Source organism: Dermacentor variabilis, chromosome 4, assembly GCF_050947875.1.
Source record: "Dermacentor variabilis isolate Ectoservices chromosome 4, ASM5094787v1, whole genome shotgun sequence".
Lineage (NCBI taxonomy): Eukaryota > Metazoa > Arthropoda > Arachnida > Ixodida > Ixodidae > Dermacentor > Dermacentor variabilis.
The window spans coordinates 14562207-14574484 of record NC_134571.1 but is presented as its reverse complement, the minus strand read 5'-3'; the positions used below and the strand labels follow the sequence as shown (position 1 = coordinate 14574484).

The following is a 12278-nucleotide window of genomic DNA, read 5'->3' as shown; positions in this document are numbered from 1 at the left end:
CTTTGTCATTGAGGAACCTTGTTTACATTTTTATACATATGGTACGGCCAGGAAAAAATCTCAGTGACGCTGTCCTTCGTTCTAATGTATTCCGCAGGAGCAGCTGCTACCGGTTGTGTATTGTGAGTAATTGCACCGATATTATAGTCGCAACAAAGAGCACATATAAAAGCAGGACTTCTGCAAAATATACATTAGAAATGTGAAGATACAATGGAATATAGATATGCGAAGACACAGCTTGATAAAGGGCAAAGAAGAGTCTCTGGAAACACAGTTCACGCATGTATACACAAGACCTCGCAACAATATATTTAAATATACGTATGAGTGTCCAATAAATATACTTATCTAAGCAAAAGTCACTGTATTGGGGGCGAGCTCCACCACTGGAAAAGCTGGCGCCACTGTCGGCGTGACGTGGCATGAGGGATCACGTGGACACAGCGGAGCGTCGGCTGCTTCAGAAGGGCCGAAGCGAGCTGAAAACGAAAGTTTGAAGTCCTGCCTGCGTCCTGCCTGATTAAGTGGTGATACTTTACCGCCTTGGGTGTCTGCTTGACAAAATTTGAAAGCACTATAACAGGTATTGGCTGCCTTTGGAGGCGTGCAGCATGATAGGCTACTGCTCGGTGCCGCAGTGTCGGACGCACGCAACGGAGCCCGGTGTAAGCCTTATTCACACGTAGCCGCAGGGCAAGGGGCTGCGTGAAGCTTGGCTGGCGAAATTTAGAACCGGCAGACAGCCATCGGCTACAACTCGGGTGTGCAGCAAGCACAGACGCGAGGAAGATTTCTGCTACGGCGCCGGGACTGCGCGATGTTCGGAGAGTAGCAGAAAACGCGCACTGAGACGTTCGCCCGCGCCCGGCTAATGTCATGCCACTTTGTTAGGTCTATGAACTTGTTGATACTAGATTCTGGCAAGTTCATTGGAATGGAAAGGGAGCGGTAAGAAGCACATTAAAAGACGGCATGGTATATGGGCATGTTTGTGTTATGAATTAATGCACTGGATTACGAAAAAGAAGCAGAGGGAAATCGCACGCTGAGAATACCGATAAACATATATCAGTGCGACGATGCAAGCAGACGCGCAGTCGGTCGCTGCGAACCCGTGCGATCGCTGCATTGAGCCTTAATTCTGTTATGCCCCATTTGGTTATACAGTCAGCCCACTACAAGAAAATATTTCACATAGTTTACTCTCAGTGTTTGCCTACCTTTCACGCAAGAAGCCGGTTCGGGAGACTCCATCGCGGCGACCGCGCGCAGTGGCGTTCCACTGTGCGTATTCGGTAAAGAAATAGCGTCTGTAAACGATTCTGTGCTTTCAGTCTGCCCAAGATTATTATGTCGACAATCAAAAACTTCCCTCGTTTTGAGAGTGCCTACATAAATGCCCAGGAGGGCTGCCGCGTGGTGTTTTTGTTGAGCGCCGTAAGCGGTATCTATGAGGAGCGCGGCGCGTGATCCCTCATATTACGCAAGGGAGGCGCTTCCGACAGATGGCGACTCTGTAACTCCTCGCCCCCAATATAAGGCGTCAAACAAGGCAAATGAACATGTTCGCAATCACAGATTCACAGATCACAGAATCCTAAGCCCTCTCCCCCATCCCTCAACTCACCCAACCCGATGCATCGTGCGCGATAGAAGGCGCCGCGCTTCCTCCACGCTTTTCTCCCTTGCGCATACCAGACTGAGCCACCATGGTCGGCTCACCCATCGCCTCCCCCCCCCCCCCCCCCCTCGCACGGTTTCACTCGCACATATAGCATGCGGCGCGCGGTGACGATGTTATCGCCCTTTGACTTTATACGGAACCACTCCGTGTACGGAACATGACGGCGACATCGACAGCAGCAATGCGCCTGGAGTGTCTATGTAAGTGTCCATATATTTCCTATCGCAATAATGTAATAACAGTATCCGGCAACTGAAGCATCCCCGGGGCCCATTACGTTCCGCAAAAGGAGTAGCAAAATCGAACTTTCACCACGCGACAATTCGCTGCGCCGTAAAAATGTCTTGTGTGTGCGTGCGTGTGCGTGCGTGCGTGTGTGTGTGTGTGTGTGTGTGTGTGTGTGTGTGTGTGCGTGCGTGTGTGTGTGTGTGTGTGTGTGTGTGTGTGTGTGTGTGTGTGTGTGTGTGTGTGTGTGTGTGTGTGCGTGCGTGCGTGTGTGTGTGTGTGTGTGCGTGGCGAGGGCACCGAAATAAAGAAAACGCAAAGGAAAGGATGTTGCCCACAATCGAATGTCCACTTTGGGCACCTAATGTGGCTACCGAAGGAATATCGAAGAAAATGTGAGAAGTTTAGTCCACTGAGAACCATGCGCATACTGCTCGTTATCCTACAGCGGCGAGACAAAAGACTTCCCGAAGAAGCTGCGATAAAATTGAAGCAGTATTGCCATATTTGCCTATATGTAGCCGAATTGGGCTATAGAAAAAAAAATAATATATATATATATATATATATATATATATATATATATATATATATATATATATATATATATATATATATATATATATATTTGGCGTCATTTCGGGTGAGTTGGCTACGTGGCTATATTTGGGCTACTTCAAATCTGCGACTTGGCTTTGTTTAGGCAATACGTGGCGCCCTAACCCAGGCTTCAGAGGTGGCTCTCTTCGAATATAGAAAGAAATCTCGAAGGCCATGTTTTAGATGGCTAAGCCGGCAGCTCGGCTGTGCGTGAGCGCGTGCCCGAAATGCCCCCCGCCCCCCTCAGTGCACCGTTGTCTGAGTCGATGGCTTTAATCTTTAACGCACTTAAAGTTATACGGCGCTTCACAGTGCTAACATCTGCGCCACCAACATCGTCTGATATTCGTCTTATCAGATTCAATAATCAGACAACCGATTACCGGGCGTCCAAATGAGCCTGGGAGTAGAGGGTGTTTCACAGTACACTGTACTATAGCACAGTGTACTGTAAACTTCAGAAAGGGAGAGAAATGAAATAGGGTTGGGCAGTCATGGCGCCGGCACGAAAGAAGGGAAGCACGGATAGATGACACGCTGCAGTGTGTTCGAGGCCATAATTTCTGGGTGAAGTATCGCAGCACGCGCCGCTTTCGACTTGGTCCTCGTTTCTCACGGTAAGCTTTACTGCGATTTTCCTTTACCTGCGAGATGAATTATAGCGCGACCGCGTTAAATGTTGCAGAACGCAGTCCTATTATTCACCTGCACAAATAAAGGAATGATATGACATTGCAGACATGAATATCATATGCAAAGCATGCAAAAAGGAGATATGCACGCTTGAACATATGCTCTGGGAGTGTGGGTCGCTCGGCCCTGACATTTCCCGGAATCGGTTTTCAGGAATGATTAAATCCCACGATCACATCCCTCAAGGCCTGGATGTCCAGTACGCCTGTGATAGGGCTAGGATCGAGGCTTGATCTCCCAGTCCCAACATGGGACTAGCCAGGAAGGCGGCAACAACCTGTACAGGACTTGTGTAAAGGTTTTCCTCCTCCTCCATCCTCCTCAGCCGCCTCCTCCTCCTCCTGCAGAAAATCCGGTGTCGGCGCAGTGTCGGCGTCGCTGTGCGTAAGAAAAAAATTCCGAAGCACGGGATATTGAACTAATTATACTTAACTAATTGAATTTCTCAAAGTAACATGCGTCAAAAAACTCGTTAAGTTCGACATACATGATAGCGTCGGATTGTAATTTGAATAAATCAGAAAACGTATTTCTATTGCGCGGAAACTCAAGCACAAACCCTTTTTCTCGCTGCCGTTTGAGGTCTGTCTTATGGCGAATTCGGCAAATCGCACCGGCGCGCACCGGGCTGCCCTGGGGCGACGATGGTTGGATGGAACGGCGCACTGGGGCGCCCCGGTGTGCGGCGGCGCGATTTGCCGAATTCGCCATTAGGGGGAACGGTGCTCTCGATTCCCTGCGGCACCGTCCGGAGGGCGCTCGCGGCAGCGACGGCGCCAGCCGTGCGGGGGACAGAGAAGAGAAGAAGAAGAAAAAACCAGAAGGCTTGCTTTCATGCACAGCATTAGCCGCTAGCGTTTTCAGGTAAACATTACTGTTACATAAGCTGCAGTTGCCGGGAAGCGTGAGAAGTCAGGGATGTTTGAATTTAATTACGTTCCAGTCTTAAAGGCGAAGCTTCTAATTCCTTCAAGTTTTTTTGTTCGTGCTTACATTCGTGATTCATTTCGGTAGGTTCACCCTCTGTAGCGATTCACCGGAACTTGAGTTTCCGGGGCCAACCAAAAAGTGTTCTGTGTGCAAGCGGTGCAAGCACGATGTCTCTGTTGATATCAAGGGTCGACCGCCACGGCGTGACAAACGTTTTGTTGCGACGGGTTACGCAAAAAGGTATTGCCTTAGTCCATTGCGAAAATGCAACTACAAATAAAACTTCAAATAAACATGGCTATGTTTTGCTACAAATATTTTTGGTCTTTTTTGTGTTTGGCTACATTTGGTTTACAATTTCTCTAGCTTTGGGCTACGTCGCCTTGTCCGACCTGGCAACACTGCGTTGAAGGTGATGCTCTCAACTACGAATGTCCTCAAGCGACAATTACTTCTTTTTCTCGTGTGCTAGCCAGAAAGCATCCAAAACTCTGCCAGCCCAAAATCCACTCCGCCAGGGAAAAACGAACGCGCACCAAAGCGCGCCGCGCGGTGGTCGGGCAACACGAGAAAAACGCATGCGCTGGCATTCGCCCTGGCAGCCCGCGGGCAGCGAGAACAAGAAAACTGAAGATGTTCAATGTGCCCTCGCGAATAAAAGTGAAGCAGAAAAAATAACTAGGAACGTGGTTACCTTTGCTGGCTTTAGTGAGTTGACGTGGATACGTTGGCGCAGGTGACAGAAATGTTGATATTCGTTTCTGTGGCATGAAGGGCACAAAAGAACCACCACGACCCTTCGAATCATCTGACATCGCTGCGTGCTTTGTCAACTTGTCTGACAGTATGTTGATCTGGCTTGTCTCGTTGTATGGTCCTATTTCCGACTTTACAAAAGTCACTGCACCTTTGACGTCAAGTGTTTCTAGGAACATGAAACCCACAATGTTGCGGAATTGAAAATCCAAAGCACGACTTTGGAAATGTCAACGCACCTTTCGCATAAAAATTTTGAGAACTTTATACCCATAAAGTTTCAAAACTAAAATTCATGTGCACCGTAGAATACGCGGCCTCCGCGAGATGCCGCGACGAGCCCTCTCGCCATCAAAACGCTCTTGAAACTTTGTGCTCGGATGGGGCTCCTTGCGTTATGTGACTCCATGTGTATGGGAGTTGCCATGAAATCCAGCCCGAGTTCGCAATGTTCGCGCCAAAGTGTCTTTTAGAGCGTGAAAATGACCATTCTAGACAAAATCTATAATGATTTCCGGCGCCGGGGGTTGTTTTGGTCGGCGGTGCATGACAGCACGAAAAAATTTTCCCCCTGGCTACGCCCCTGGTGCCAGCTCAGCCTGCCATTGAACTCTCCGGTGCTGCTGTCTTTCGCAACTTCTGTGCTTGGACACTCACACAGGTATGTATGTACGTATCGCCATAGAGAAATTCATTGTTGAAACTAACCGATTTTACTGTTAATCGTGTTAATAATTTCATTGTTCCCTCATTTTTTCATATATATATATATATATATATATATATATATATATATATATATATATATATATATATATATATATATATAATTTCTCTTTTTCTATGTTCTGTTAGAATGCCTGTTTACTAAATCATCTTGCATTTCACTCGCTTTAATTCATTCATAAAAACTATGGATTTCTAAGTTTTTCGCTTAGCACCCCCCCCCCCCCCCATATGTAAAATCTGCCCGACTTTTGGCCAATCCCGTGAGTAGGTATGTGCCAAAGACATTAAGGTCATCATCACCATCAACAGCAACAACAACTTACCATGACTTACCGTTGATCACCGCTGCTAGAGGGCACCGTCCAGACTGAGTCTCTCGACCACCGGAATCCGGCAGTTGTCGTGGCAGCCAGAAATGTTTCCTTTCCACTATTATACTGCGAGCCAAGTGAAGCAGTGCCTGGAGAGCAACATACTGGAGCTCGTCAATAGCGTCGAACAAGGCTTTCGCAACATGTCCCTGGGGCCCTTCGGCGGCGTCGTTCAACCCGGCAGAAACGTCGTGCCCGTCCGGGACCGTAATGGGTGCGCTTAATGGAGACATCAGCCTCTTTATTGTATGAACGAACCGTGAGTGCTAGTAGCGAGGCATAAAATTGCCATAACTGCACGGCTAAAAAATGTACGTGCGGTTCCTAGCTGTGGCACCTTGACGCTGTTTGGAACTGTGCAGGAGCAGTTTAAACTTGGATTTCGAGACGAATTATTATTCGCGATTTGCTTCTTGGTGCGCACGGCTAGCCGCTGCTGGTCGCGATGAGTGGAGCACGGTAAAGGCGTAAAAAAATCCCGTCTCCCTGCTCACAGGATACTGGTGTCCATGTCGGCGTACAGCGCAGCTGGCGATGCCCTGGCCACGAGGGTGGTGACCTTCTACCCTGACAATCCTACCTCGGCCTTGCCTATTGTTCAGGGCGTGGTACTGCTCTTCCACGCTGGCACCGGCACCGTCAAGTGCGTACGTTGCTTCAACCTGTATGTGTGGTCTCTGCTTAACTGTAACAGCGCGACTGTTCTGGTGTTGTTAAAGGGAAGCTGAAGAGCCTGTCAAATTCAATAAGACGCTCATATACGGATGCGGGAACCTTATAAACCATGTAGGTAAAATTTGGTTTTTTTTTTTTTCAATTAGGAGCGACGTAATCGTCGGTTAAAATTGCGCTGTAGCTCCGCCCCCCGTCGAATGCCGCGCGCTGCTGCTGACGCTGACGATGCGAGCGGAGACCGGAAACCGCGGTGTTGTGACGTCAACTCTAGTGTTTTGTTCCTTCGCAGCCTGCGCGACCGTGCCTGACCGTGCTTGTTTCTGCGTGCGTGCCATCGTAATCTGCTTCGATCGACCCTGCATTCCTTTGTTGGTACGTCTGCGTGTATGTAGAGTGGTAGTCAACGTGCGCAGCATCAACTGAAGTGGTGGGCCGATCATGCCGGCTTTCTGTGCAGCCTAAGGTTGCACGAGCACCAGCTGCCGCGACGATGTTGTCTTCCATTGCTTCCCACAAGACAAGAAGCTTTTAACGAAGTGGGAGGCTGCTGTGAAGCGAAAAAATTTCAAACCATCTTTGTAGATTGCCGACAGCTTTGGACAGCGCACAAATGCCGACGATCGCATCCCCGCTTACATTCCACGAGGAGGCATGCAGGAACACAACACTACAGTTGTTTGACCGGAAACGAGCTCACTAGATCGGCGAAAGATCGGCGAGATCACTAGATCGCTTTGCAAAAAACATACTCACCAAAGAGCATTTCCAACACGACGAGATCCCAAGACTTCGCTTTCGTTCGCGTCGAAAGCACTGCTCGCACCAGCATCGTTTGCTTCTTCGAGAGGCCGGCTCTTCGCAATCGGCTCGTACATGTAGGGAGTAACGCCGAACTCCTCAGAAAAACGCAGTCTCTCTGAATTTTCCATTACTTCTTAATTTTCCATTACAGCACCAAACTACCTGGCACCGCGCTTCATGTGTAGCGGCAGCGGTCGGTCACTAGAGTTGACGTCACGAGGCGCCCGACCAATCACAGGCGGAAACGAGACGCGCGAGCTGGACGTGTCCGCTGCTGCACTTTTCGTAGAAATAAAATATATTTGCGCTTTCTTTCGCTCAATTTCGATACGATATTCGAATTCGGAAGGTTGAAAACCATTATGTACACATGTTCACTCATTTTTTCTGGAAAACCTTTCAGCTTCCCTTTAATTAAACATAGCTTGCAAATTTATTGAAAACGAACCATGCAATGTTTCAGCTGCAACGAAAGATTGCGTCACTGAAGATCCTTATTACTTATCCGCTATAGAACGTACAACTTGTGTGTCATTTCTCATTTGTATACAGTTGCAATGTTGATTTCAGCCACACGTATCGAAGAGTGGCGCCGTTCTTTCTGCTGCCTCGTGGGTTCTCACACGCCACACTGCTTGAGAGATTCACAGGAGGATGAAAGTCCGCGTTTCGCATACATACCGCGCAACGCTGTCACCGGCCGCGGCTGTGTGCGGCGTTGCGCCGCTGCATCTCACGGTCGCGGGTTCCATCCCGCATTCCGACGGGACGCAAAAGCGCTCGCGTTATACCGTGCAGTGAACGCACGTTACAGAACTACAGCTGGCCAAAATTAATCCGGAGCGGCGTACCGCATAATCATATCGTGGTTTTGGCACGTAACAACCTTGGAATTTAACTTTTGGGCTCACAGTTTATATGCACTTGTTTAGACGCCTGTGATTCACTGTCGGTACATATATGTTTTGATATTGCGCGTTCAAATTTGCCCAGTTCTATAAACTTATGCGAAGTTTGGAATTGTGCGTTGAAAACAGCTTTTTCGGCCACAGGTTAGCTTCTCGGTATGATGAAGAAATTACGGCCACTGACCAAGTCAAGGTGAAAGAACACACAGAGACGTTTCGGGACCCGTACGGGTTCCTTGATCACACTAAAAGCTTTCTTCATCATCATGTTACCTGACCAGACGAACTTTCGTCGAACTCTTGACTACTTCTCGGTATGTGCATAACTGAAGCACCACTATGCGAGAAAGTGCCAGCAGAATCAAATTAATGCTGTGCCTAGTCATGCTGCTTGTGTACGTTTGTATACTTCGAAACATACGTAATTACATGTAGAGACAGGGAGTTGCACGAAGCCAGACGTGCACGCGCAGCCGTGCGCACATGCGTAGCAAAGCTGCAGTTCTGCGCCTACACTCGCGTGTATAAAACGCGTGTATAAATAAAACGCTCGTCCACTTGGATTTTGGTGCATGTTAAACAGGTGGTCGAAATTAATCCGGAACCCTCGAGCCACTTATACCATAGCCCCATCGTTGCTTTGGGACGGTAAACCCCATGAATCGACCGACAACTAAATGTCCTCACTGAAACAAATATTGACACGTGTACTTATTAAAGCGAAGCTTTATTTGCCCCTTCCTTCGACTTTCCCACTGCTGCTGCCGCTGTGGGCTGCTGCGGCTGCTGCTGTCCGCCACGCCACTAACGCCGCGGCCACGTCAGGACGTAGTTGAGACGCACGCCATCAACGCCGGCCGCGTCGGAACGTGGTCGAGGCGTGGCCATGTCACAAAAACATAAAAGGCATGCGCTGTCGGTGTTTTGTTTCATGACATTTGTTTATGAGCTGTCATTCTCGGAATTCTGAGGAATAACATTATTAAGAATGTAAGACAAGATATGCGCCACGTGGAGGGCCTGTGTGGTTGTGGTTCAGAATGATTATTCGCCAAGCGACGCCCGCGACACCGGATTCTCTGCGACGTGGGGTCCTTAGCGCTATCGCGTTAGGACGTGACAGTGGTGTGGCACGAAGGAGAAGCGACCCGAGAAGCTCGTGTCAGGATTTACGCCGCATCGCATCTGCGCATGCAATGCCCTCTGGACGCCTAACTAGGTGTGACCCCTCTCAAATGTTGTGCAAGAGTTGCCGCGCTTGTCTCCGTGCTCATCCGCAACAGCAACGACAGTAGAGGGAGGAGGTGGGGAGAATGCTTGCGAGGAAATACAGAGAGAGCGAGAGGCAGTTTTGTGAGCTACGACGCTACAACCCAGAATGGCGCCGAAGCGCGCCCTTAGTGCCGACGAGAAGGAGGCTCGCATAAAGCGTCGAGCGGAGCAAAACAACAAACCCAAGCGGAGCAGGCAAGGTAACATTTCACATCTCGCCACGGCTGTCGTATGCCGTCAATATATCACCGCCAGATAACGCCAATGAACGCAAACAGCAGACAAAGCTTCGCTTACATCGATTCCCACAGTGCGTGGGATCTGCATATTTTTTTATCCGTTTCTCGGGGACCGCATTTCGCCCGCTAACAACTTTATACGTTATCGCTCAGCGCAAAGACGCGCCTGCATGATTTAGAACTTACGCTAATGTTATCGTTCAGTCTATCTGTTGTGTATGTCCTCGCCGAAACTTGTATAATCAGATTGCGTGCGCAACACGAATTGTGTAGTAGTTTCTGGAAGCCATGCTGGTACCAGTTATTACACTGCAATCTTCAACAAGTGATTTATAAAAGCCGACGCGCATGATCCGCAGATAGCCGACTGTGTTCGCCGCTGTAGTTAATTGTTTTGAGTAATTTGCTTTTGTGGGCACAGGTTCGCCCAATAAAAAGTTAGGTTATACACAGTTTAGCTGCTGTGTTTTTCATCGTCACTACTACGTGATAATATACACCTTCAAGCGTATTTAATAAAACGAATAGTTCTCCATATATAAGCGTTCGGTTATCCACTTACATTGACAATCATCGTCGATGGTTTCTAAACATTTTGATTATTAAAAATAATTCGTGCCATAAGCGGTCCTTTAAGCCTGCACATTCTTCCCCGGCATTACACACATTGCTTTATTTTCTATTTCTTTTATTTTTTGTTCTAGGTAATGGATGCGAAGGAGATAACTGCGTACCGCACCGCAGCAGCATCCGCAGTGGCCACAAAGGTGAGACGAACCGCGACTTTCGCTTTTTTGGCAGAGCAGTATGGACAACATGGTCGCCATAATGGAAATGATTTCCCACGACGCAAGTCGACGCGTGGACATGTGTGCATGTGATATTTTTTGCTAATGCTTTTCCACTGAAGAAACGCTGTGATAGTATACAAGGGACCAGCAGCACACTGTTACTTTATAGTCCATATTTGGTTGTAGGTGTTCTGTAGTGTAACCATTTGCCTTTTAGTCCATAACTTCTCTCCCATCAGTTAACGTTTGTTCTCTCGATGCCTACCGCCATCATAGACGCCCAGATAGGACAGCAGCTTATGCGGCGTCCTTAAGGAAGGACAGCATCCTCGCAGAAATCGTCTGTCAGGCTCTCGCCTGTATCATTTTGCTGTATAGCTCTGCATAGTCTGCAGCAGAGAAGAGTCCCATCAGGCTGATAATTACACTTGACTGCGCATACTGTACCCAGTACCTGGCCAACGAGAAACCGAAAATCCTCGCCGTGATGGGTGCCGGGACGCAGGCGAAGAGTCACATCGTCGTGCTGTCCAAGGTGTTCAAGTTCGACGAGGTGGGTGCGCCGCACGCTTTGTCAGTGTCGATTGATGACATCCATCTAGGCTACTAGCTGTTCCAATTATATATTTATGCGTACTTTCACTGTGTGTGTCAATAACAGATTCAGACATCGTTTGGATGACTTTCCATAAGTCAAAACGACGGCCCCGTAGAGAGCGTTCCTTTTAATGCGTTAGCATTATAGGAGTGTGAAGTATACACCGCATGAAAGCGATCTTGAGCGCGACGGCGACAAGCGACGCGATGGAGATCAGTGCTGGGCAGTATCGAAGACACGTGTGTGTTGAGTACTATCTATGATACCCTTTGGGTATCTTGTATCTGTATCATGATATGTCTGGCAAGACTTGTATCAGTATCTGTATTTCATATACATGAAAGGATGTATCGTGTATCTTAAGCTACAACACAGCTATCGCAAGATCGCCGTGCGAAACTATAAACGTTGGCTGAACTCCGCTTCTCAAGCTGATACTGCTGCCACTAGGCCACCTGAATAAATGAATATGTCGCTAACGAACGCTTCACGTCAACATATAAGTAGCGTATGAAAGGTCATTGCAGCTTTATATGCTCTCTGTACACGCGGTGCGTCATAAAAAATGTCGCTACATAGCGTTGTTGCTGCTCTACACCTGTCCGGTGATCCGGTATTGCGTAAACGGTAATACGCTTACGGACAAGGTACAACTGGACAGCGGTATTCGCGCCATCGGGCAGAGGCTTCTTATTGACGTTCTTGTAATTAGATGACGACCCGCCAGCTGATCGACAAGCAGAGCAGCGACTCCGATCAAGTATGTAAAGATCGTTCATGTTAGTCAGCTAAAGCAGCTCCAATAACTTGTTTCGGAATGAATATTGTTGTGCATACACGCCTGCTACACTATATATATAGACATATTTTTTTTAAAAAATGCGAATGTATCGAAGTATTTTAAGATACAAATGGAAAGTATCGTAGCGGATATAATAATTGCGGTAGTATCTTGAATCCGTGTCTCAAATACTTGTTATCCGAGTATCTTGTATCGTATCAT

The 12278-nt window shown here is 48.0% G+C and overlaps 1 protein-coding gene across 3 annotated transcripts in view; it reads left to right on the top strand.

Annotated features, from left to right (window-relative positions):
* Nucleotides 1–6421: 6421 nt before the first annotated feature.
* LOC142578698 (ketimine reductase mu-crystallin) overlaps nt 6422–12278 on the top strand; it is a 76568-nt gene continuing 70711 nt past the window's right edge. Inside the window, exons 1-3 of one of the 3 annotated variants that reach the window (XM_075688188.1) lie at nt 6422–6638; nt 10591–10653; nt 11129–11230. In XM_075688188.1, coding sequence (XP_075544303.1) covers nt 6501–6638; nt 10591–10653; nt 11129–11230 — 303 coding nt within the window. In that variant the 5' untranslated portion in view covers nt 6422–6500. Of the gene's footprint in view, nt 6639–9374; nt 9848–10590; nt 10654–11128; nt 11231–12278 lie in introns of those variants that run through there. The other 2 variants (XM_075688190.1, XM_075688189.1) reach the window with 2 other exon arrangements.